The sequence below is a fragment of the Meles meles genome, chromosome 15 (genome assembly GCF_922984935.1).
Source record: "Meles meles chromosome 15, mMelMel3.1 paternal haplotype, whole genome shotgun sequence".
In the NCBI taxonomy this organism is placed as follows: Eukaryota; Metazoa; Chordata; class Mammalia; order Carnivora; family Mustelidae; genus Meles; species Meles meles.
In genome coordinates, this window is record NC_060080.1 from 54,172,250 (window position 1) to 54,199,161 (window position 26,912).

Below are 26,912 nucleotides of genomic sequence, written 5' to 3' on the forward strand. Positions count from 1 at the left end.
ACAGTCACTCTGCAAATTCTCTGGAGCTTCCAGAAGATGGTATGAAAGTCCAGTTGGTTTTCTACCTTCCTAGTCTCACTGAATCCCTCTGGGCCCTACTCTAGCCCTGGCCTTAGTCACTTCCCCCAGACGATGGCACCTGCTCTCACTTTCCCCCTTCTCCCCTGTCACTGGCTAACCTTCCTCAAACCCCTATTTTTGTCTGCTGCTGAGTGGCTCCCAAGGGGCCTTCCCTAGGCTGCCTTTTGTCAGCTGATCTGGTGGTCTCTCCTGTTCCTTCTGAGATCGCCCGTCTGAGCTGCCCACATTCCGTACCTGCGTAATGCCCATCAGTGCAGTGGGGAGGGTTAGCCTCAGCGGTCAGGCAGCCCGAGCCCATGTCCTGCCCTACCAGCCTTGTGATGTAAGGCATGTTAGGTAACTGGACTCGGTTTTCTCATCTGTTAACTGGGGACAATAAGGCTTTGTAAGAGTCTCATGAAATTGTGTAGGTGAAAGTTCAGGGCGCATCATGCGGCTCATAGGGGTGTTGTTAGTTGTGTTGTTACTGTCGTCGTTCTTGTCTCTGTGCCTTTGCTTTTATTACGACTTTCAGCTACTTGAGTCCTTCACTGACCCGAGGTCCAGCTTTATCTGTTCTCCCCATTCCTAAGGGCACTCATCCGGGGACCTTCCAGCCCCCGTGTCTTCGGTGTTCTTTGTAACTCCAGTGCCCAGCAGAGTGCTGTCCCAGCCATGGTGGGCCTGTCTGTGCACCTTAGGTGCCTCAAGCCTGCTGCCATCTCAGTGCCGTCCTGCGGGCTGTCCTCCCGGAGCCACCTCCTCTCCCAAGTGGTCCACACCTTCTCCCTCCATTCAGGTGTCTGCTCACCTCATGGCGGTGACCTTTCCAAATGTGCTGTTTGCAGTAGCGTCCCTCTTCACTTCACATGTGTTTAACCTGTGGGGGTTTTTCCCATAACATTTATCACCACCTGGCAATTATACCTACTTTCTTATTCTCTTCCACTGGACTCTAAGCTCCGTGAGCAGGTGAACCTTGCTTTGTTCACAGCCTTACCCCCGGAACCTCCTTGGCATATAGTAGGAGTTCGAATGTGTGTGTTTCTCTATTAAATGAGTGATCATAACTTCTCAGGCTTATAGAGGGAGATTTACAGTTTGTTTCACGCACATTCTCTTACTTGCTTCGTAACAGCAGCGATAGAAATATTATTAGCTTGACTTTGCCGGTGAGAAACAAGTCCGACAAGGCTTAAAGGTTTGTCTGAGGTCAGACATCTGATTAGTCCCTGAGGTCCTGTGACCTCCCAGTCCAGTGTGGTTGTCACATGCCAGGCTCTGTGTCCAGTGTGTTGATGGTGGTGGTGGTGCTGGTGATGAAGGGCAGTGGCCAGCTTGACCTTGGAGGTTTCTGCAGGTTTCCCAAGTCACAGGGTCAGACTGAGAATGTGCAGAGGGTGCGGTCGGTGGCTGGTGTGGTGGCCGCTGCCAAGTGAGTTCAACTTTGCCACCTCGTGACCCTCCCAGCAAGATGGCAAAGAGACCAGAGCGGACCTTTACCATTCTTACCTGCATTAGCATTTCTTTCTTTTTAAAAAAAAAAAAAATTACTTATTTATTGAGAGAGAGCACAAGAGCAGGATGAGGGTCAGAGAGAGGGGGAGAAGCAGACACCTCACAGAGCAGGGAGCCTGATGCAGGGCTCAATCCTGGGACCCTGGCATCATGACCTGAGCTGAAGGCAGACACTTAACAGACTGAGCCACCCAGGCGCCCCTGCCTTAGCATTTCTCCGATATTGATAAGACTTTCCCCTACGTTGATAGTTTTGGCTTTGTGTCCACTTTTGTACTCATCCTTCATTTTTAACTGTTTTTTCTGCAAACATAGGTTTGTATGATGTTATCTTTATGGGAAGGAGGCAAGCCGAGGTGGGGACCAGGTTGATAGAGTGTAATGCTGGGTTCTGCCACTCAGAGCCAGAGTTCTAACCAGAAATACAAACCTAGTTTTTAAAGGTGTTGGTTGGGGGGAAATAAAAACAGAACAAAAACTCCAATGTGCCTCATCATCATTCTGTCTTTGCTTGGTTTTCCTCCTCCCTCTAACCCAGTGATTTTGGTCCCTGGAACTACCTTGTTTGTGTTTTGAAGTGAGTTAACTTCTTGGTCTTCTAGATTATACATTCTAGCATTGGCAGTATAGACAGTAATTTTGAAGGGGCAGTGCATGTACAGTAGGAGATGCGTGGTTTCGCGTGATGCAGGGAAGGAAGATTGCTACTAACGGATACTGAATAAGGGATCGAGGGGTACGTGGCGTGTGAAATCCTGCCTGGGTATTGTAGTACACACATGGCATAGCATGATTATAGACAGGGGTTGACAAACTTTCCTGCCAAGGACCGGCTAGTAAATATTTTAGGCTTATCAGCCGTATTGTCTGTCACAGCGGCTCGGCTCTCTAGTGGAGCTCAAATGCAGCAACCATGGACTAGGGGATAAGTAACGAATGGGCGTGGCTTAACTGGGTTTGACCGTCTTCCCTTCCTTCGGCAACCCCTCGTGGACAGTAAGTTCTACAGATTTTATAGCCTGGCCATGGAAAATGGGACCGAGGAGTTAGGACTCGAGCAAGGCCTCATAGAATGGCTACGATCTGACAAATGGAGCAGTTGAATAAAAGGACAAAGCAGGCAATGCAGGGAATGCTTAAGAGACACTGAGCAAAGCAGCCTGGCTAGTAATTAGTCACCTGGCTCCTCATCGACTAGATTCCTATTATGGGGCATTTCTGAACATAAGGGACTAAGGCAGCCCTGTCCTTAAGCGTGTCTCCAATACACTGGGCATACTCACCACCCACCATGGTTGGAGGGTATTATGGCTGAGGACCCTGAGTAACGCTCCGCTTCTAACTTGCTTCCTGCCCCTGCAGAAAAGTAATTAATTACCTTTCTCTAGAATTAAATTGCCTAAGTTTACTTCACAGCTTCATCACTGTGAGCCTCACCCTCTGCATCTGTAAAACAGGGATATTATTATATTATTATGAGGATAATCCCATGTGAGGTGCTGAGCACAGTAATACTTATAATAGTAAAAGCTCAGTAAGTGGTAGCCAGTCTGTCTATAGCCTCGGATATGATTGCAAGTGTTAGTATTGCTTTGTTGGAATTATTTTATTTTAAGATTATTTACTTATTTATTTGACAAAAAGTGAGAGATCACAAGTAGGCAGAGAGGCAGGCAGAGGGAGAGGGGGAAGCAGCCTCCCTGCTGAGCAGAGAGGCTGACGTGGGGCTCGATCCCAGGACCCTGAGATCATGACCTGAGCTGAAGGCAGAGGCTTAACCCACTGAGCCACCCAGATGCCCCTGGAATTATTTTAGATTCCTAAAGTGAGTATATGTTCAGGATAGCTTGACTGTGTCACTTTGTGTAAATAAGTTAAATTTATGAGCTTTATAAAAAGCTATAGATGATAGAAATATTTGCTTGCCTCAGCCTTGTCTCTGGGGACCAAGAGCATATCCACGAGTGCTGGTGGCCATAGTTCACCCTGCCTGTGTGGCTAAAAATCCCAAGGTCAAGATTCTAGATTAAAGTGATTATAGGTTAATGGTGCCCCAGGTGCAAAAGAGTATCCTCTCAGGAAGAAAAAGAGATTTTAAACCTAGGCCTCCAAGGCTTCCCACAGATGAATTCCAAGGAACGTGAGTTAACAGTAACAATAACAAAACCCCTGATAACAACACACATGGGAGACTCAGTGGGAATAAAAAATAATAAACAAGAATCAGTTTGCAGCAAAGGCTTTAGGTAGTAGATTTAGCTGATACAGAATGTACAGTGAACATTTTGTAATATATAATATAATTTTCAGAAGAACTAAAGGAAGTATAGAAACAAGTATGGGAATAAGAGACTTCCACAATTGACCAGATTTTTTTTTTTTTTTAAAGAAAGAGTAGTAGTAGTATGGCCCAGGCATTGGGTGGCTTTCTGTCTCGCTTCTGACAGACGGACACACACACAAACACGGTGTTAAGTGTGTTTCTGTTTTTTAGCTTATTCCATTCAACCAGCATTTTCTATAGCAAGCACTATGTTAGGCCCTAGAGAAGACTACAAACAGGATTAAGAGATGGTTCTTATCTTTGGGCACCTGGGTGGCTTAATGGGTTGAGCCTCTGCCTTTGGCTCAGGTCATGATCCCAGGGTCCTGGGATCGAGCCCCACATCAGGCTCTCTGCTCGGCAGGGAGCCTGCTTCCTCCTCTCTCTCTCTGCCTGCCTCTCTGCCTACTTGTGATCTCTGTCTGTCAAATAAATAAGTAAAATCTTTAAAAAAAAAAAGAGAGAGAGAGAGAGAGGAGAGAGAGATGGTGCTTGTCTTGAAGGAGCTTGTAGTCTACTCTTGCCTTTGTTTTCTAAAGGTGATCAGTCTTTGGAAGGCTGATAACAAAAGACAATGGCGACTACAGACTTGCTGGCCCAACAAGATGTTTTGGCTGCCATTTTACTGCCCACATGAGCCAGGTCTGTCCTCCAACACACCAGTCAGCTCAGTTCACCTATACCAACAGTTACTCACTACATCTTAAGTACAGAAGCACCCACCGTCTTGAAGTTATTCTTTCTTTGGCATAGTCCTTTGATACCAGAGATTTCTGGAGGTTCTGGTATTTGTAAGCTCCCTTCTACTTGGAACTGCTAACTCACTGTCCAAATAATTCATCTATAAAAAGATAATACTTTAATAGGAAAACTGCACATTTGCCCACAGGCCTTTAATCACTTTGAGAAGTATCTAAAATATAGCAAATATTTATTATTCCAGAAATCCTAACATAGTGTGGTAAAGAAATTGATATATGCGTGTACAAGGCCCAGTGAAATAATTGACATCAGGAAGAATGAAGTGCTGAAGGACCGTGGGGAAGGAGTGACATTTGTCTCAGTAGGTCCTTGAGGAAGGCTTCAAACATGAGGTGCCATTTGAACTGGATTTGGAAAGATGAATGGGATATTGATAGATGGGTAAGAAGGTGGGATCACAGAGAACATTCTAGCCTGAAAGAAGAACATGAGGAAAGATACATAGGCTTGAAAGTATTGGGACTAGGGGCGCCTGGGTGGTTCAGTGGGTTAAGCCTCTGCCTTCGGCTCAGGTCATGATCTCAGGGTCCTGGGATCGAGCCCCACATCGGGCTCTCTGCTCAGCAGGGAGCCTGCTTCCCCCTGTTTCTCTGCCTACATGTGCTCTGTTTCTCTGTCAGATAAATAAATAAATTCTTAAAAAAAAAAAAAGAGGGGCGCCTGGGTGGCTCCGTGGATTAAGCCGCTGCCTTCGGCTCAGGTCATGATCTCAGGGTCCTGGGATCGAGCCCCACATCGGGCTCTCTGCTTCGCAGGGAGCCTGCTTCCTCCTCTCTCTCTGCCTGCCTCTCTGCCTACTTGTGATCTCTCTCTCTGTCAAATAAATAAATAAAATCTTAAAAAAAAAAAAAGAAAAAGAAAGTATTAGGACTATTTCTGCAGAGGTGAGAAATGGGGCTGGAAATCTAGGAAAATGAGACTGTTGCTTCCGCATTGTGAAATTCCTCAGTTTGCCCTCTCTATTCTCATTTCACCCTGTTACTACGCTTTGCTCTTTTGTTCACTTGGGATGACCCCTCTCGAGATACTTGGAGGGGAATAACTTTCCTGTGCATATTAATAGGATTATCAGCTGTAAAATATTTATATGACTCTGAACCAGATTTTCATATGCATCACTAAATAATATTTTGGAATGGGTGGTTGGGAAATGTTTTTCAGGTTGAAAATATCCTCTTGCACGACCGAGGCCACTACGTCCTGTGTGACTTTGGAAGCGCCACCAACAAATTCCAGAATCCACAAACTGAAGGAGTCAATGCAGTAGAAGATGAGATTAAGAAGTAAGCTTTTCCTCCTTTCTTGGAGTTTTGTCCATGACCAGATCTGCACCTGTACTTTGAGCTTATGAATGAAAAGGTCAGGGTGGGAAGACCATGAAAAGGTCAGGGTGGGAAGACCATGGTGCTGGTCATGTTGCCCCTTGTCTCAGGGCATCATGTTGGCAATTGGGGCATTTGATTTTACGTGGAGAATGTGGAGAATGTGGAAGGGGTCCATAAGCATTTATCAGTAGAGTAAAATGAAGGAATCATACAGTACTTTATCAGTGGCCCAGTGATCACTGTATATACATATTTTGACTTATGTCACATAGTCCTTAAAAAGTTGCATGGTACACAAACTGTAGAAGGACTGTGATGTTTTCAAGTGGAATCACAACAGCTGGGACATTATCAGTCAGTTGGATGTACTTTCCACTGAAGCCTTCATTGCTGTGTACTCCTTCTTGCTCATAAGGAGCCTACCAGTCTAGTGGAGTTAATGGTAAGTAAGGCTATGAAGTCTCTACAGATACTGAATCACTGACTTGGATGAGAAGAAGTGTCTTTAGATTTCTGGCTCCAGTAAGAACCTGAACCATCTTCCCCTTCTTGTCCAGAGTGTTAGGTTTTTCACAGGCAACAACACTCACTAATACCAATAATAAACCAGCAGTCTCGTCTGCACACCTCTGTCCTGATCCTCAGTCTCCTTTCCTGCTTCATCCCCAGCAGCCAAGCTGCGGCGGGAAGGCTTTGGTTCATGGTGCTGGTGGACAGCTGAACCATGGTGCCCTCTGGGCTTTGGAGACTTGAGCAGCATAGTCATGTGCTTGGTAACATCAAGACACTCACTTTGAAGCTGAGCTTGTACTGTCTTTACTTGAGCCGGAGATAAGAGGAAGACTGTTGCTTCATCCCTCTTCTAGCGGCAGAGACCAGCCACGTCCCTCCCTGTTCTGCCCTTCTCCAGTGTCTTAGCCAGTATGACATGCCGAGTTGAGCCAAATCTAAGGGAATTGCTGTTTTTAAAAACAAATCAGAGAATACAGTATAAATACACTATCAGACAACAAGGATTTGCAGGAGATTTTATCATTGAAGGACCCAAGAAGAGTTGCTTTTAGCTTTTACTGAAGTGCCTCAGTGTCTGGGTCTCCCCGTGCTCTCAGATAGAAGGACTGCTTCTACAAGGCCATGGGGGTGGACCAAGGACAGCTTTTCATTTTCTTGGCACTAGTATTTCATGCTCTCTTCTGCAGATGGCTCCCAGGGAACTAGACTTTTTAAATTTAATGTGTATGTTTTTAAAAAGTTATTTCTGGGTGTGGTGCATAAACAATGATTGTTGGAACACTGAAAAGAAATAAAATAAAATGGAAAAAATACTTAAAAATGCAAAAAAATAAAAAAATAAAGTTATTTCTGCTACCCCTGGTTTTTAATTATAGCATTGACATATTTAACAAAAAACAAATCTCTTGATTGTAGATACACAACGCTGTCCTATCGAGCACCAGAAATGGTCAACCTGTACAGTGGCAAAATCATCACTACGAAGGCAGACATTTGGGTAGGTGTCAACTAACCTATCCGCACCTCAGATACCAGCAGTCTTGACCATAAACCCCCAAGTTTAATGCAGACAGTGCCATAGCGAGAGTGGCCACTGTACCATGTCACTGTCTACCTGACCCTCAGGGTTATTCTTCACTCCAGGTGACCAGCCACTGCCTCATGAAGCATGTCAAAGGAAATGACTTTAGAGTTCTGTTAAAATTATTCAGGTGACCTGCCCATTATTTAGGTGGTTTTCATATATGCGTTACTAATTCTTAAGAGCAAAATAGCTGAAATGCTTGTTCCTTATTGGAACACAGTTTGGTAATGATGGTCGAAATCATGTACGTTGGCAGCTAAATAGTGGTGTTGAGTTCTAAATTAAAGTTTCTGATAGGTTAATGGTACAAAATGTTTGTATCTGCTTATAAATGTGGACGAGGCCAGTATCTCTCAGTAGACCCATTGGCAGTTATGGTAAATAAACCACTTGTAGCAATCTGCTTTATTTTTTTAGGCTCTCGGATGTTTGTTGTATAAATTATGCTACTTCACTTTGCCATTTGGAGAGAGTCAGGTGGCAATTTGTGATGGAAACTTCACAATTCCTGATAACTCTCGATATTCCCAAGACATGCACTGCCTAATTAGTAAGTATTTCAAGTTCCTCGTTTCATGTGTTTACCTCTCATCTCCAGGAATGAACTGGGGGACAGAGGAACTGGATCGCAGGAGGGATGGGTTGGATGCAAAGATAAGTCATCCGGTAATGGTTGGTCACTCAAAGATGACATAAAACAGTGTTAGTTAGAGTCATAGGTCTTTTTACCAGAAATCCAAGCTCTTTTGCACTTGAGCAGAAATCCCAACTGTGCTCTGAGCGGCACAAAACTGCTCTGTTCTCTTGCAGTCGGTATGAAAGAGTCCAGCTGACTCCTATCAAGTGATAAGAAATTCATCCTTGCAAAACTGGAAGCAACTCAAATTGAAATGATTGCCATGCGTTGGCTGGAGTGAATACATAATTAAGACTATGTAACTCTGTGGAACAAGATTTTTTTCTCTCTCTTTAGGTTAATCACTGGATTTTGATAACAAGCATTTAAACTCAGTGCTTGGTTTAAAATGTTTTTTTAGATGCCCCATTCTTCTGCATCATCCTAGCGAGCATATGTACCAGTTCATTAACCAGATGGTTGAACGAGTAATCCTTGCACAAGCCCTTGTACTTAAATGTGAAACAGAGATAGTTTATCATCGTTGCACATTGGTCAGGGGATTTAGCACCTAAATTTTAACCATGATAGGTTATAAGTCCTGGGATGGTTTGGGTCCCCATTTGGGTCCCGGGTGGGGTTGCATTGAAAAAAAAATAGGAGGAGATATGGGTAGAGCATCTGACAGTTGTTGAGGGCCTTCTCGTACCTTATTTAATTCTTAAAATCTCGTATAGCAATGTAATTATCCCCATTATGCAAACAAGGAAGCTGAAGCTGAGAAAGTATAGGTAACTTACCCAGGGTAGCGTAGTTACAGCTGTTAGACAACTACCCATTCCACTGGGCCAACTTCATTAGCCCTCTTCTTCTGTTTATGAAACAAAAAGTCTGTTGGGGGGGTAATTTAAAGAGACAGTGTGTGGCATTTAATGGTTGTTGGATGGTTTTCAGAGGTAAAGCAGGAGAGTAGTCCCTCCTTATCCTCGGATTTGCTTTCTGCGGTTTTAGCTACCTACCGCTGACGGCACTGGGAAGCAGACGATCCTACTTCCGATGTATAGTCGGGTCAGTAATGGCCTAACCTTATGTCACCATGCCTGTGTCATTCCCTCACGACATCTCATCACACAGACGTTTATGCTTTCATGTCATTATAAGAAGGGAGTACAGTGTGATGAGATGTTTTGAGAGAGAGGGAGAGACCACATTCCCCTAACTTTTTTGTAGCGTGTAGTTATAATTACTCTATTTTATTATTAGTGTTAGTTGACCTCATACTGTACCTAATTTATAAATTGAGCTTTACCATACGTATGTATGTATAGGAGAAAACAGTATCTCTCAGAGTTAGTACTATCTGTGGTTTCAGGCTCCTACTGGGGGTCTCGGAACTTGTCCCTCTCCCCTCCCCCACCCCGGATAAGGAGGGACTACTGTATATCTATTCTAGAATTGTAGCTACCTAAGTGAGATTGGAAGGATATATAGGAAATGGCCAGATCTGGTGCTAGAATGGTAGGATTTGGGGGGACTACGTTTCTTAACATTTGTACAGCCATTCATATTAGGAAAAATAACTCTTCATGAGTGTCTATAACACTGACATCTTTCCCAAACTCTGACCTATTTCTTTACAAACTGCTTGAAGTTTCCACAGTCACCCTAAAGTCACAGGTCTAAAATTAAATTTATTGTCCTTGCCCAATGACTCCCGATACATAGTTCCCCTCTTTTTTCAGTTTCTGAAATGGAAACAAGGTTTTCTTTGGACTTGGCTCGCAAGAGAGTACAGTCAGGCGTTTTCTAAGCAGTGCTCATTCTTGGGAGTCTCTCCTGTTGCTATCACATTCTGTCTGTTCTCATCACTGTCACCACAATATATACACACTGGGCCAGCACGTGCCTGTAGGGGTGGAGTGGCCACTAGCCTCTCTCTTCAGTCAGTCAGTCCAGCGCTGCCTCACCATGAGATTGGTCTTACACAGCGCCCCCCTAGCAGGTTCCCATAGTAAACTTCCTGATTCGCCCGTGGTCCCACAGGAGGGCCCAGCTTCTTAGCATGGCATTTAAGACCCTTCACACTCTGGTTCCACCCCACGCACCCAGCCTTATTTCCCTGTGTTCTCTGACAAGGAAATTTCTCTCTCTCCTTCTGGCACCTGCATTTCCTCAACAACAGGGCCTTCCCTTGCCTTCCACCCAAGTCCATTTTTGCCCAGACTATTCCTTCATCAAGAATATCTTTTTTCCCTCTCTCCCCTGACCAACTAAATTCTTTCCTGCCTTCAAGCCCAAATCCTGCTTTTTCTTTCCTTTTTTTAAAAATTACTTTATTTAAGAGAAAGAGAGAAAGTACACGAGCTGGAGGGTAGGGTTGGGCAGAGGGAGACAGAGAGAGGGTCTCAAGCAGAGCCCCGGCTGAGCCAGGAGATGGACACGGGGCTCAGTCTCATAGCCCTGAAATCATGACCTGAGGCAAAATCAAGAGTTGAACTCTCAACCAGCCGAGCCACCCAGGCACCCCCAAACCCTGCTTCTTCTGCAAGGCCTTCATAAGACTGCAGCCTCATCAGCCTTAGTGTTCAGACCATTCATTTGGTTCCTTAAACAGTAAGGCCTTGCATTGTTGTTTGTATGTATGCATGTGTATGTTTGCGTGTCTTCACAAAGATGTTTTTCCTGGGGATTTTTCCAGCTTCAGAAAGGGCGGAAGCTTAAAGGATCTGGAAATAAACAAATGTTCTATAGAATATGTAAAAGTAGAGATATATTTACATTTTGTAATTTCTTTTAGAATGGAAACCAGCTAATATCTCCAACAAAGGAGTAATAAGTCAGTTTTTTAAAATTTGAGTTTTGAGGGGTGTTTGGATGGCTCAGTTGGTGGACATGTGCCTCTTGATCCTCAGGGTCACAAGTTCTAGCTCCATGTTAGGGGTAGAGATTACTAAAAAAAAAAAAAAAAAAAAAAAGAACGAAAGAAAGTGAAAAAAAGAAGTTTTGATTGTAAATATCAAGGATCATCATTTGTTTAACAAGATAAGGAAGCCAGATAAGGAAGCCAGAAGCTCATAACTTCCTAGGTACCAGAATATGAAGGTGGTAACTTTAATAATGGGAGCTTGCTTGAGTCTCTGTTGTCCTAGCCACAGAATGTGAACTTCAAGTATCTTTGTTTCAGTTCAGAAACTTTGTTACTTTCTTGTACATATTAAAAGTTTTAGGGAGGTTAGAACTTCAATTTCTGAGAGGGGAGGAAAAGAGCTAATTACACTGTTTGACTTTTATGAGAAATAAAAATTTTAAAAAGTTGGTAACAGAGAAATAATGTTTCCTAGCTAACGTAATAAGTATTAGGGTATTATTAAATATGTTCACATATGTTTGTCTTAGGGTATATGTTGGAACCAGACCCTGATAAAAGGCCGGATATTTACCAGGTGTCCTACTTCTCATTTAAACTACTCAAGAAAGAATGCCCAATTCCTAATGTACAGGTATGTGAAAGGTGCTTTTTAGGGGGAAGTAAATATTATCAAATTGTCATTTAAAATTCCTGGGTCATGAACCAGCTTTTAATGAATATAGATGTCCCTTGTTTTGTGTGGTAGGGGGCATGCAAGCAAACTAGCTAACTATGAAGCAATTACTATAAAGAGAATCCAATTTTTCCATAGAATTTAATTATTAAACTAAGGCAATTACACCAAAAAAAAAAAAAAAAACCAAAAAAAAAACCCAGGGATTGAGTTGAGTACGTTGGGTGAAGATTGACCTACCTGCTGTCCTGTTAACTTCCACATTTCATTGCGAGCTATGTGCCTGTTGTGTTTCCCTAGCAGTGGTAAGGCAGGCTACCTTCCTGAGGCGGGCCTCTGAATTTGCTCCCATACCTACTGGAACATAAGCCCCTTAACCCTTTTCTCCTTTCCTGCAGCAGAGCTTTCTTGATTCTGCTTCTATTCTCCACCATCTATAACTCACCCTCCTTTCCTGCTACCCTCCTCACACACATCAGGCCATAGGAATGTTTTCTACATTTAGTAATCCTAAGCTCTGCACTCAACAGTTTTCGGAGTACAGTGCTTACAAACCCCCTTTTTACAGTCTTAGCATATTTTTCCTGTGTGATCCAGCTCCCTTAAATAATTTACTAATGCATGCCATAATAGATAAGTTCTAATATGAAATTGTTTTCCCAATCATGAACTTTCCCAATCGTGAACATCAATCGTGATGTCACTGTTAGAGCTTAAAGGTACTGATAAATAACACTCCTCTTTCACTCCCACTTTTGGAATCAGATATGGGAATCATTCAGATGGAACTCAGAGTGTTGACTGTATTACTAATAAGACTGAATCAGAGGGGGCGCCTGGGTGGCTCAGTGGGTTAAGCCTCTGCCTTCAGCTCAGGTCATGATCCCAGGGTCCTGGGATTGAGCCCCACATTGGGATCTCTGCTCAGCAGAGAGCCTGCCTCCCCCTCTTTCTCTGCCTGCCTCTCTGCCTACTTGTGATCTCTGTCAAATAAATTAAAAAAAAAAAAAAAAAAAAAAAAAGATTGACTCAGAGAATGTAGCTTGACCAGTCAGGCTCCCCAACAGTAGATCCGCATGACAGAGCAGGGAGCGCCTGATTTTGTAGGGACAGCCTCTCAAAGGAGGAAGGGCACAGGTGAGCCAGGTGAGCTCACTTTTTTCTCCAAGTCCTATCAAATAAGTTACGCTTCTCCCTTGGGAGAGGAATGCTTGGAGAGAGGAAGAGAAGCAAGGAGAGATAATCCTAGCAGAAATTCTCCCCACCTAGAAACATGAAGGAAATGGAAGGTCCCTCCTAAAAGCCTAACCATTTACTATTACTAGTATTCCATTTGTCAGCTTTCCAGATTAAAATGAGGAATCTTGTACGGAGCCTAACATTACCTTTTTTTTCTTTTGCTGCCCCACTTTCCCATTCATAAAGTTAAATAACCTGAAGTATAATTAGAGGCATTCAGATTGGTAACTGGTTTTTTAAAAGTTAGCTTCACGAGTCTCAAGCCATTTGGTACTCACTCAGCAGTGCTAAGCAGTTGTCTTGTGGTTGGGGGTGGGAGTGCTCCCTCCAGAGTTGGACCCTGTATCAGGTGGCCGGTGCACAATCCAGAGGGTAGGAGTTCTGCTGGTCTCGTGGGTCAAGGGGTGCCTCATGCACCGGGACAGTCCCAGTGCCACAACCATTTCAGGTGGTTCGTGGCTGTGGTTTTCTCCCAGCATTCAAGACAGAAGACGGAATGAATCCTGGCTGGACGTGCTGCTAGTCAGCACTGACTCCTGTAAGATCTAGCTCATAGCTTAAATAGTATGGGTTTACTATTTACTGATATAACTATCAGGTTACAGGCATCTCTTTCCCATTCCATTCTCAACACCACCTCCAAGCTGTGTGGTAGGAAACGAAGGGTCCAGAAGGTTGGGAACGGTGGAGGAGGAGCACACCTGACTCAGGCTGCTCTGTTCTCTTCTCTGATATGGTGCCTCCCTGAAGGGGGCTGAGACTGGTGGAATCTACCCTTGGTTGACTTCACTTCCTTCTACTAGACATCTGGGCCTGGAAGCCACTCCGGGAGATCCCGGACACGTATTTCTGTTGGCCTAGTCATGCTGGTATTCATTTACAAAGAAATCTACAATGTCCTTTTGTGGTTTCCTTTCAATTCTATAGAACTCTTCCATTCCTGCAAAGCTTCCTGAGCCAGTGAAAGCCAGTGAGGCAGCTGCAAAAAAGACCCAACCAAAGGCCAGGTAAGAACCGCCCGAGTGTGCACAGGTCCTGTGCCAGCGGCCACAGTGACAGGGGAAGGCGCCTGGTGATCAGTTTGCTATCATGGCCAGAGGATGCGCAGAGCCGGAGAGCGAGCTCTGTCTCTTCCTGGGAGTGCAAGGAGGAATATAAGGAAACACAACCATCTACATTTGAAAGAGAATCAAGAACTCCACAGCTGTTTCTTTTCCTTGGGGACAAGCACAGGAGCATTCAGAGAGGAAGCAACAGCTGACTTAAAATACTGCCAAAAAGAACATCCTAAACAGAGGTCCTGGCCTTCATATAGCTTGGTTCTCCACTCTGGTCCTTCACCTCCCTTTCCTCCTTACTTTCTGGGGCCCTGACCACCTCAAAAGAGTGCCGGTCAAGGCACAGACTCCGTGAACAGCAAAAGACCTTGTGGATCTTAGCTAATCACATTCCAGGTAACATGGGGTCTTCCAAGAAGCAGGTGCCAAGAGAGGACTGAAAGCTAGGATTTTATTTCACCAGGAGGAAAAACAGGGAGGCAGCCAGGGAAGTCCAGAAGAACCATCAGAAGGCGATGTAAGTCTGACTCAGAGAGAGGAAGGAAGGGTTGGTAGAAGTGACCTAGAAACTACCAGACAGTTTAAGGAAGGTTCACCAAAGGTGTCAGGGAATCCTCAAGCCAAAGGCAGCCACAGGAGAGCCCCTATGTCCCAGGAACAGGCCTACTTTAATTCCCCTGTGTCTGGGGTCAAAGGCTGGGAGCAGCCCATGGGAAGCATAGCCTCCGAGTGAGCATGGCAGTGGATTTCAGTAGCACAGCAGCTGGGGGCACGGAGGTTTTGGACCCCTTCCAAGCCGCAGGTCTGCAGGGCACGGCCTCTTGGCCTCTGTGCTTCCAAGTGGCAGAATCCGAGGGTAGTCGAAGAGATGTGTATACCTCTTTTTTCTGCCGTGTTTCTGTGGCAAGGAAACGTGAGTCACAGACTATCAACACCGTACCCTAGATGGGAATATGTGAATTTTAATAGAACGGTACAATAATTTTACACATTTTATGTTTTGTACATTTAAAATTTTATACATTTTAAAACATTCTTAAATGTTTATGGAATAAATATAAACACTGATGTGGCTCCAAAAGTTAAGAAGACTTATTTTTCACAAATTCAGCAAACAATATTAATAACAGTGTTATTTTCAATAATGAATAACAATGTTACTTTGTAGTCTGTTCCTTACTAAAGTTGGCCGTGCTCACCTCTGGAAATTGCTTTTGGGGCTGAGCTCATTAGCTGAGTATTCGGGTTTATGCCCATATTGCCGTAGAACCAAATGGTACTGAGGCTAAGCAAGGATCCAGTCCCACAAAGCCCCGCATTTATAACAATGACAATGACCGGTACCATTCTGAGTGGTGCTGTGTTGTGTCAAATGAAGAAAAGCATACCTGTATCATAAGGCACTTGTGAACATCAGTGACCATGAAACTGTTAGTTTGTATGGATCCAGAATGCTCAAGAATACACAGGCCTTAGAGGCCAGAGATTTGGGCCTAAGGTGTCCTATCTGTAATTTACATTGATTTCATTTGCATTACCATATTTGCTCCCCAGTCCCAAGAGGTTAAGTTTTTCTTTCTGACTCTGTTTTTAAAGTAACCACTCTTCATTGAGGCATCGTGTATAGCAGATACCGTACAAGGCTCTCTATATAAATAAGATGACTTTCTTTTCCTTGAAGTAGACCTATGAACCGTTACTGTTCTTATTTTACAGATGAGGAAACAGATTCAGAATTATAAGTTGCCCAAGGTAATCAGTCAATATGTGGTTAGTAAAAAAAGCCCAGAATTCCAGCATCCATACTGGGTCCACACCCTGTTCTGTGCATCGAATGATTTGCTCACAAGCACATAGATGGGACAACTTTGAGCCAGATCTCCTGCTTCAAGATATTTTTTCAGAACATATTGAGGGCCATTCAAACTAACATTTTGAGCACTCTGCAGTTTATAAAAATGGTTTCACAGTCGTTGATGCATTTGATGTTCACATCTGCTTCATGATGTATTATTTTCTCCATCTCCTACAGAAGGGACCCAAAGCAAGAAGAGATCAAATGACATACCTATTATCACACAGTTAGTCAGGAAGTAAGCTCAAATATAGTTTTCTCTGACTCCAAATCCCTTTGTCTCTAAGATGTTACCCTTAAGACAGATCCATCTAGGGGCTCCTGGGTGGCTCAGTTGGTTGAGTGTCCAACTCTTGATTTCGGCTCAGGTCACGATCTTAGGGTCGTGGGATCGAGCCCTGTGTTGGGCTCCATACTCAGCGCAGAGTCTGCTTGAGATTCTCTCTCTCTGCCCTTCCTCGCACTCTCTTCCACTCTCTCTCTCTCAAATAAATAAATCTTCAAAAAAGAGAGAGCGAGAGAAATCCACCAGTGTGGAGATTCTTAATTAACATTTGGTTTCTATAGACGTCTGTTGGACTTTCTCACTGTTGGCTGTATTATTCTTATGCCTTTCTTCTCCAACATTTGTCCTGTTTTCCTTTCTAACTTCCTTCCCCAGCTTATAGCCTCCCCAAATATGATAGCTTTTATATTATAAGTTCTCTACCCCACACAGGAGCATCCCTCTAGCAGGATTGCGAAGGAAAACCTCAGGGTCCCCAGTGGACATCCCTTGGAAATATGTCATGGGGAAGGCACATGGGACCTGCTCCTTTGCTTCCTATCTTACATTTCATGGAGACTGTACCAGACATATTTTGGGAATAGTCATGAGGCTCATTTATTTTGGCCGTAACTTCAGTTATACTCCCCCCAATGTGTATTTTCAAAAGACCACTACTCTGTTCTGAGTTAGATGGCAGCCAGCTGCCTGAACTGCTCTAAATGAACAGAAGTTATCCCTGAATTTTTACACTATCACAAGGAATAAGACCACCCACCCAGCAGTCCTCCCTGTGTTAATTTGAATTAGATTTGGCTGTGACATCCAAAATGACTGTGGGTCATATAAGATACACTGGAGGTAAGTAGTCCATGGTTGGTTTGGCAGTTCTGCCCCACACCCAGGCTTCTTTAAGCTTATCACTCTACCTTCCCTATGATTGTAGATATGACCTCATAGACCAAAACGGTAACTTCCCTGTTCCAAGCAACAGATGAAGGAATAGCCAAAGAAGAGAGACAAATGGCATACCCTAGCTGTTTCTTAAGGCTTCTGGAAACTGCCATGTGACAATTTGCTTTCCCATGTAAGGCCAAAACTTAGACACATAGCCACACCTGATTATGAGAGGCTGGACAATGTGATTTTCACTCTGGGTGAAGTCTAGCTAAATTTTTAAATTGGAATGTATTTTGTATATAACATTGTATAAATTTAAGGTGTCCAATAGTTAAAAATTTAACTAAAAATAGTTAAAAATTAAAAATTTAAGGTGTACAGTAGTTAAAAATTCTTCCCCTGGGAAGAAGGGGTACATGTATATTGAGGAAATAGATCCCTGTCATAGTCCCCAAATCCTTTATCTTGAATTATTTACTCATTCCTTCTAGTTGCCTTATTGGAGTCACTCATTTACATGCTTTTTTTTAGTTATAGAGAGACCATTTTGATAACTAGTTCTAACCAAGTTTGAGTTCCCTCTATATCTGAAAAACACCTGTTTCAAACCCCTTTCCATTATCACCCAAAGTATATTCTGGGAAATCCTAGTAATTACTAGGTCGAGGGATCCCAAGTTCATGTATAGGGCTTTCTTCAAAGTTCTCCATGCACATGGACCCGTGAAGAGTTCTGCTAGAAAGAAATCTGCTCGATGTATTTTGATTAGTGTGTTAAACTTCTTTCCCACCAACCCTTGTTTCATAACATCGAGTAACACACAACATCCTGTGGAATACCCTTTGACAAATGTCAATTAAGCTGATCTGGAAGGTTTGGATGAGTGTGGACGCGAAAGCCAGTCCATCAAGTGCTCTGTCTGCTCCTCTCCCACTCTCCCCACGTTAATGTGAATCTGTGTCCCCCCACCCCTTCCTTTTCTAGACTGACAGATCCCATTCCCACAACAGAGACTTCAATTGCACCCCGGCAGAGGCCTAAGGCTGGACAGACTCAGCCAAACCCAGGGATCCTTCCTATCCAGCCAGCCCTGACGCCTCGAAAGAGGGCCACGGTTCAGCCCCCACCCCAGGCTGCAGGTCAGTAACTCGGTTTGAAATTTGGTACACCTCTTGGTTATCCCGGTCAGTAACAGAAGTCTTGGGAAGACTACTTTTGCTTCTGAAATGGAATCCAGAGGCACATGAGGAATAATGGTTTGCCTTGAGGAACGGGGGTGAGCGCACATTGAAATTATATGGCACGTGGCTGGCGAAAAGGGAGTCCTCTCACTGGATTCTGCGGGGCACCTCCAAGACCACTGAAGCCTGATACCTCTATTTTTTCTAGTCTTGGCCCCGATTTTCTGGCTTGGTCCATTCATCCCATGCTTTCATGTTTATTTCATATTCTTCTCTTGGCCTTGAAAGAAATAAGACTCTCTTCTTTTTTGACACAGAGGCGTTGTTTCTTTAATGCTCTGTCTACTTAGAGTATCTGTTTCCACTCCATGTTTTATTCTGGTTCTAATGAGATGATTTAGTTTAGAGGACCCGAATTATCCAGTAATGGAGCTTAGTCATCACTTCCCCTACCAGGAAGCTGTTTTTGGTGAATTTGGTGCTCGTCTACTCATAGGGAGACATCTAGACTGGGTTCATGTAACTTACCTGTAAAATATCAAAGAAGGCTTTCGTCCTGAAGCTTAAGTGCAAAGATTGTATTTGAATACAGTAGCATCAAAGGCCAGTTGAATATGGACTCGGGTAGTGACTAAAGGAGTAATTGACAGATGGTATGGTGAATAAGGGAAGGCTTTCTGAACGAGGCAAGCATTGAACCTTGTCCCTGAACCTTGTTTTGAAAAATACTAAGCACATAGTTTAGCAAGAAGATGCAAAGATGGAGGCACATGGCTCTTGGGATTATCTGTCTACTTATCACCCCCCCTCTCTATTTCTTTGGCAAGAGAACTAAACCATTTTTGTCTGGAAGAGTTTGGAGCCCTTATATGGAGTTTATTCTCATTACAGGATCCAGCAATCAGCCTGGCCTTTTAGGCAGTGTTCCCCAACCAAAAACCCAGCCCCCACCCAGCCAGCCTCTACCACAGTCTCAGGCCAAGCAGCCACAGGCTCCACCCACCCCACAGCAGGCACCGCCCACTCCAGCCCAGGCTCTGCCCACTCCAGCCCAGGCCACGCCCCAGCACCAGCAGCAACTCTTCCTCAAGCAGCAGCCGCAGCAGCAGCAGCCGCAGCAGCCGCAGCAGCAACCGCAGCAGCCCCAGCAGCAGCAGCCCCAGCAGCAGGCGCAGCAGCAGGCGCAGCAGCAGCCACCTCCCCAGCAGCAGCCGCCACCTCCCCAGCAGCCCGCAGGCACGTTTTACCAGCAGCAGCAGCAGCAGCAGCAGCAGCAGCCGCAAGCCCAGACTCAACAGGTAAAGCGTTCAGTCTGACCCTTGCTTGACCCAACTGAGGCGGCGCTGTGGACAGGCCCAGGAGGCGTAGGCATCTTTCTTGAGAAGCACCAGGAAGACAGGGAGCCACTAGACATCGCATCATTGCTTCCTCCAGAACGAAGTACCAGAAAGCTTTGCATAGCGGATGCATCATGGGGCCACTCACACCCCTTTCTTGGGCCATGGGGAATTCTTCAGCTGATGGAGGAGCCTCACCCAGGGAGGTGTTTTAAGGGGCTCCTTTTCTCTTCTCTCTAGCTGTCTGTCTTTTTTTTTTCCCCTAACACAAATGCACCATTACCATACTAAAAATAATAATTTCTTCTTAAAAAATACCCAGTAATGTTTAACTTCCTGATGTCTCTTAATTTCACTTGGCTTGTTCAAATCACGTTCCAAACAAGGCCCACATGTTATGTTTAGATGCAAATCTTTTTTCTTCCATTATCTTTTCATAGTTTTTCTACATTTTTTACTATGAGCATAATTCATTTTATGATTGACCTATCTTTCCAGTCCCCCTTTATTCATAATGCCCTCTCCCTTTTTTTCCCCTTTGCCATTTAATTTTTTGAAGAAACTGGGTCAGTTGTCCTGTAGGATTTTCCACCTTCTGGATTTGGCTGATTGCGTCCCTGCGGCCATATAATATGTTCTTCCATCCCTGTGTAAACTGGTGATTTTTTGAGTCTTGCTCAAAATTTGGTTCAGTTGAATAGTTCTTTGTTCTTCCAGTCGCATCTCTTCAGGAGGCGTATAGGGTCTGGTTGTCGCTGTCTTTTATCAATATTAAAATCAGTCCGTGAGTTTGGTATTGTCTGTCTGATCCATTCATTCAACGTCCCTGATCAGTTTAGCAGCAACTACTGCTCATTTCCTCAGTCCATTCACTCATCAGGCAGGGCAACATGGTGATATTCTAACATTCCCTCTTCACTTAGGGGCTGGAATTTTTCTGAGTAGAATTTTTCTCTAACTGTTTGATGACCCTGACATACTGTTTATGTAGAAAAGGCAGAAAAAAAATGCTTGAATCTTTGCCTGTGTTTACCAGTTTTCAGAGTGGGTTTGTTTCTAGTGTCATCTAAAGGTGAACAGAGATTTTTATATTTGTTTTGTTTTAGTGTCATGAATTCAGGGATTTAAACATATTTATGTTTCCAGACATTGCCGTTTTTAAAATTTTATTTTGAGGCCTAAATTGCCCCTGCTGTGGCAGACCAGTTCCTGGGTCCTTTGGTGGTGACCCAGCCATCTTTAATGGTTTCCTTGCTGTTTATTGTAACAGGTCATTCCAGTCTCACTCTGCCCTTGACCTGAATACAGCCATCTCTCTGAAGGAGCTCCCTTTCCTTTTAAAAATGGTATTTAGAGACCACATTTTGATGCTAAGGATACTCCTTTGCTAATGGGTCCGTTATTGGTTTTAGGCCTTTTGAGTGGATACTTGGGAAATATATTTTGTTTCTCTTGTTTTGTTAACAGAATATACACAATGAATGCAAATTTATATTCCTAATTCAGAATTGTAATTATAGGATTTTTGCTTAACTCCTTGGATTTTATATTTGTATTTTTCTGGTCTGAAGATCTTGATTCCTAACAACATTAACATAATCACTTGCTTTATAATTTCAAGATAATAGTGCCAATACGAGTACTGGAAACAGTTTGAGATTTCTCTCTCTTTTTAAAGATTTTATTTATTTATTTATTTGAGAGAGAGTGAGAGAGAGAGTGCTTGCGCAGGAGAGGAGAGAGGGTCAGAGGGAGAAGCAGACTCCCCGTTGAGCAGGGAGCCTGATGCTGGACTCGATCCTGGGACTCCGGGATCATGACCTGAGCTGAAGGCAGAGACTTAACCAACTGAGCCACCCAGGTGCCCCCGTTTAAGATTTCTTTGTCCTTTTCATTCTTAAAATGTTTTGCTCATTATTTTCTGGAATCAATTTGATACACAGGTTTATTTGTTTCATTTTGCTTTTGATTTGTAGTAATTGCCAAATTTTGTTGTATGAAAATATAAAACATTTACAGAGTTTCAAAGTTACAGAATTCTGCTCTCTCCATCCCATAATATAGAGGTCATGCAACTTGAGAGCATTCTAAGGATACATAGCATGGTTTATTTAATCAGTGTCCCCTGTTTGGTCATTTCCAGCATTTTGCAGTTATAAATATGCAGCCACTTGTTGACATCTGCTTCTTTGCTAATAACCCTTTAACTTTTGCCCCAGGAGGCAAACCTTATCCAATCCCCTAACTTTACAGCTAAGTAACAGTGTTTGGGATGCTCAGAGGCAAGTTCTTGACTTTTGTTTATTGGTAGGTGCTTGTTTGGGGTGTGTGTGTGTGTGTGTGTTTCCGTCCCATAGCCCTTAGCAGTGTGGAATAGACAGATGGATAAGAAGTATCCCTATCCATTGGCAGCTTATAAGAGAATATAACTTGAAAGAATCGGTTATGGACACAAGATAAAATACCAGTAAGTGTGCTAGAGGATACTGAACATTTTGAATGTTTAAAGATGGGACAGTTAGTAAGAGAGCTATAGGGAAATAATTTTCAGCAGGGCTCGGACAGACTCTTTATAGCTGGCTTAAAGGTTATTTTATTTAGGTTATTTTCAGTGTCTTCCCTGCTTCATCCTGTTCATGGAGCAAAGCATTTTAATCTTGGCTGCTAACAAATCCCTTTACAAGCAGGATTACTTCTGGGATTGGGAGATCGTTTATTAGCTTCCCTTACACCCCAGCACAGGGAGTCACAAGATGCACAAAGGGATGCCCTCAGGCTTGCCAGAGAAACTCCCCAAAGCCAGGAGGTGGCCCAGCACCCTCGATGCAGCCTGGCAGTGTCAGGTGCTGTGGGGTTAATTTTAATGCCCTGCGGTCCCCCTCCTAAATTGAGGCCAAGCTAAGAGACTTCTGCCTTCCCTTGCCTTTGGCTTCAGACTGGGCTCGGTTATTCCTGAGACGTTGGTCTTTTGTGGAATACCGTTCTGAGACACTCTGTTCCCCTCATCCTTTTTGCCACTTCTGCTCAGTTTCAGGCAGTACACGCAGCTGCCCAGCAACCAGCCATCACCCAGTTCCCGGTGGTGTCGCAAGGAAGCTCTCAGCCGCAGCTGATGCAGAATTTCTACCAGCAGCAGCAGCAGCAGCAGCAGCAGCTGACCTCGAGCTTGCACCAACAACAGCTGCTGACTCAGCAGGCCGCCTTGCAGCAGAAGACCGGGGCGGTGGCGGTGGTGGTGGCGGCAGCGGTACAGCAGCCCCAGGCGCCCCCTGTGGCAGCCCCGCAGGCGCCGGGGGAGCCGGCGGTAAGAGCCGGCCAGGGCTCGGAGTCCCAGAGCAGGAGAGCGCAGCGGGCCGGCGGGCCGGCCAGAGGGCGGGCGCCCTGCGTTAGGGAGAGGCGGCTGCCCCAGGCCTGTGGTTAAAATTCTTGATTTTTGTTCTCTTGTTATGCCTGAGGTCAGGAGGAGGTATTCTGTAGGAGGTAAGAGGTTTAACAAAATCGATTCTAGGCTACTGATGAAGATGAACATTTTTATTCATCACTCTAAAATTAGACTGGCAGAAAGAGCTGTTTGCGGTCTCTGTCCGTGCCCCTGTAGAGCAGTCAAGGACCCAGGTAGGATCAGAGTGAATCCCTTTCGCTTGAAGGGGATTTGACCACTGTGGGCTCTCCAGTCTCTGGAGGTTTGCGTGACACCTGATAGGGCTTTACTTATTCTTGGTCTTCAGCAACATGACCTCATCTAAGTCTACCATGTAGCGGCCTTGAGGGGCCTCCTTGCTGGGACCATTTACCATGACCCAATCCTTCGGGCACCTGAGTACTGCGGAAGCTGTCTTGTTGGTTCAGAAACTGGGCAGCTCTGCTTCTAGATACCGCTGACTCCAGCGTCAGAACTCCTTCCTCCTCTCCTGATTGACCTTTACAGCTTCAGCAACCTCAGGCACGATGTGTTTTGTCTCTACCAAGTGCTCTTAATTCTGTACTCACAGATTTCTGAGTGATCGTGAAGAAAATATTCTAGTGATAGAAAAAGGCATCGTACATATCCAGCCAATAGAGTATCACAGCTACTCTCTTATTCCCAGGGAAGTCCAGCTACTAGACAAATGAAGGAAAAGTAAGAAACCATCTTTCTGAGGATTGATTTCTAATAGAGTTTTGTCATCCATCTTAAACCAGAAAACCATACTTTCAAAAGGAAGCATTGATTGTCTTCTTTGAGCCTCAGCTTAGTTTGTGTCAGTGTCTTTACACCTTCATTTCTGAAACAACTCAGTCTTTCCTGCCGGCGTGTGGTAAACAGCTACTTTCTGTATTTTTAATACGAATTGAAGTTCTTCCTGTTAATGGAGTTTTTTAAAAAAATTATTGTAGGGGCACCTGGGTGGCTCAGTCATTAGGCATCTGCCTTCAGCTCAGGTCATGATTGCAGGGTTCTGGGATCAAGCCCCGCATCAGGCTCCCTGCTCAGCGGGAAGCCTGCTTCTCCCTCTCCCACTCCCCCTACTTGTGTTCCCTCTCTTGCTGTGTCTCTCTCTATCAAATAAGTAAATAAAATATAAAAACATAAAATTACTATATGATGTAGGCAGTTGAGATTGTAATTATCTAGTTTATTCCCCTCATTTAATGGAACTGGAAACTAGACCCAGGCTAGAAAGGGATTACCCAAGACACACAGACTGATAGCAGAGCTGAGGAAAGAACCAAAGAATCCTGATCTGTGTTTAAGGCTAATAATAACAAATGGTCATCTGGGGAATGAAATGATCAACAGTCACTGACTACATTTCTTATGAGGTTCCCCTTTGCTGTCCCTCTCTCGGAAATGAATTATAAACCTTCTCGATGTTCCTTGGCTAAAACCATACCTTGAGCACTTTGCTCTGGGGTAGTTGGTTGAGGGGATGGAGAAAGAACAGGAGCAGAACTTGTTTCCGCCAGGAGTCGGAGAGCTTCCCAGATTTGACCCATCCCTTTCTTTGGTGACCCTTGTCAGGACTTAACTAGAGGAGCGAGTGAGTGATTGCAAAGAATACTCTGGGTGCACCTGGGTGGCTCAGTCAGTTAAGCATCTGCCTTCAGCTCAGGTCACGATCTCAGTGTCCCGGGATCGAGCCCCTCATCCAGCTCCCCACTAGGTGGGAAGCCTGCTTCTCCCTCTCCTGCTTCCCTGGCTTGTATTCCCTCTCTTGCTGTCTCTCTCTCTCTCTCTCTGTCAAATAAATAAATAAAATCTTTTTAAAAAAGAATACTCTGCAGCCATCCTAAAGCAGTAATCTACAAAAGGAAAATGGCAATATGCCATAATGTTTATTACAGACTTATTAGTAACAGCCAAAAGAATCAAAGTAACCTAATTTTTCAACTAGCCAACTGTGCAGCCATTAAAAATCATGGTTAGAGCATCTGTACAACAATGTGAAACGGTCATGAGATAATGTGGAAATTATGGGAAAAGTATGTACTTGAAAAGGGACTTAAATAAGATACCAAAAAGATAAAAACAGTTGTATTAGGATAGTGGGATGGAAGTCTGGGTGTTTTTTTTCCCCCTTGTAGTGTATATTGTTGCATTCCTGGATCTGAGTGTACTCCTTTTATAATTACATATTTTTGTTCTTTAAAACAATCTCTAGCAAGACAGACATCTGAGTCTACTTTGATTCTCCCTCCACTATGATTTGTCTGTTCCCCCCTTCCCCTTCCTAATCCCATCTTGGAGGAGACATAGATGGTGAAGAAAAGAGAGTCCTGAGCAGGAATCAGGAGACATGGATTCTGTCCCCAGTTGACTCTATGACCTTGAACGAGCCCTTAACCTCAGGGGGCCTTGGCCTTAGCTCCTCTGAAGTGAGGGAGTTGGAATCTGTGCTAAGGTCCCTTTGTCTCTCATATTCTTAGATTTGAAATGGAAATAAAGCTGTCTGGCTGATGGGGCTGTTGTGAGGAGTCGCTGAATGGATTGGAGTGGTTTTGTATTAGTAGATAGCTGTGATGGCATAAGGTGTCCTCATGAAGTGTCTCTTCTTCAGTATGCTGCCTATGGGGATAGGTAAGAAGAAGGGAAATGTTCTCCAAGTAGTCTGGACTCTTCAAAATAAAGGAACTCAGCAGTGAAGAATATCCTTCTCAAAGCAATGACTGTCTTAGACTCGAGGAAATAAGCTAATCTTGTTCCGCCCATAGAGCCATGGTGGTCTCTGTGGGTACTGGTTCTAGGTTGGCTGTTGTAGGTACAGCCCTGGGCCACTGAAGGAAGTTGTGGAGCCAGAGCTCTGGTCTTCCCGGAGCTTCTGCTTCTCCCTCAGAGGTGTGTCAGCTGCTTTTCCCTCTGACCTTAACCTGACTGGTGTTAGAAGCTTGTTTTGTGTCATTCAGTTGGTGAGTGCTTGTGTACTCAGACGTGCATATAAACCTGCCTCAGTCAAATTCAGAGTCTACGTCAATATGGGGACAAAATCGCAGGCTGTCAGCCTCCTGACCCAAGTAGCTGGCCCGTCTGGTTTCCCTTCTCTCTCAGGATTACCTTCAAAGGCACTGACTGTGAGGGCTGAGCTGCAGCATGGAGGGACATCTTAGTCTGAAACAAGGGACTGGAGGGAAGGGATAGTTCAATACCTAAGTGCTTTAATATTCTGAATCATTTTGTCTCTGGACTGACAGAATTAAAGCATTAGGTGGCCTTCTTAGTACTATTTTTTGTTCATCTTCCTGACGTAGCACTTTGTAGATTGTGTCTAATGCTTGAGGTCTAACCACGTGGCCACAAGGATGTTACTGTTTGTTTTTCTGTGGTGACAGTTTGTTCTGCCTTCTGAAGAGTCCTTGTGTTACTAGATCAATAGTCATCAAGGGCTTTTCAAATTTTTTCTTATTTCTTACTATATTCTCTACCTGGTTCTTCAGAGCCATTTCCAAACTGAAGGTGGGAACAAGTTAATCGCTCTGCTCCAATCCTGCACATTTTCTCAGGGGAGCCACAGAAATAGAATCTTGGAGACCTACCTTAACAGTGAAATAAAGAGCCTTAATAACAAAACAAAAGAAAACAAAAACACTACCATTTATGATCACAATGGAATTCTAACTTATTCCTAACCAGTGGTCTGAGCTCTGTCAGAGTCAGGGATCTCTTGGCAGAAATTATTCAGCTCAAATGTGTTTTAGCTGGAGCTGTGCTTTCATTGGCTTCTGACTGTGGTGGTAGATTGCTTAAGCATGCTCTTTGGAGGCATTCTGAATGAGTTCCTACATGACCCTAGAAGCAGAAAGTGGTCCTGTAGGATACATTCTTGGTTTTTGGAATGAGGACTAGCTTCTGCAGCCTT

At 44.2% G+C, this 26,912-nt stretch overlaps 1 protein-coding gene across 12 annotated transcripts in view; it reads left to right on the top strand.

Moving 5' to 3' along the window:
* The window catches only part of LOC123925575 (AP2-associated protein kinase 1), a 172,342-nt gene that overhangs the window by 102,489 nt on the left and 42,941 nt on the right, over positions 1 to 26,912 (top strand). For 9 of the 12 annotated variants that reach the window (XM_045978906.1, XM_045978909.1, XM_045978901.1 and 6 more), the window contains exons 6-13: positions 5,825 to 5,946; positions 7,417 to 7,498; positions 8,003 to 8,135; positions 11,598 to 11,701; positions 13,910 to 13,989; positions 18,045 to 18,199; positions 19,133 to 19,539; positions 22,607 to 22,882. In XM_045978906.1, coding sequence (XP_045834862.1) covers positions 5,825 to 5,946; positions 7,417 to 7,498; positions 8,003 to 8,135; positions 11,598 to 11,701; positions 13,910 to 13,989; positions 18,045 to 18,199; positions 19,133 to 19,539; positions 22,607 to 22,882 — 1,359 coding nt within the window. The remainder of the gene's footprint in view (positions 1 to 5,824; positions 5,947 to 7,416; positions 7,499 to 8,002; positions 8,136 to 11,597; positions 11,702 to 13,909; positions 13,990 to 18,044; positions 18,200 to 19,132; positions 19,540 to 22,606; positions 22,883 to 26,912) is intronic. The other 3 variants (XM_045978907.1, XM_045978908.1, XM_045978913.1) reach the window with 1 other exon arrangement.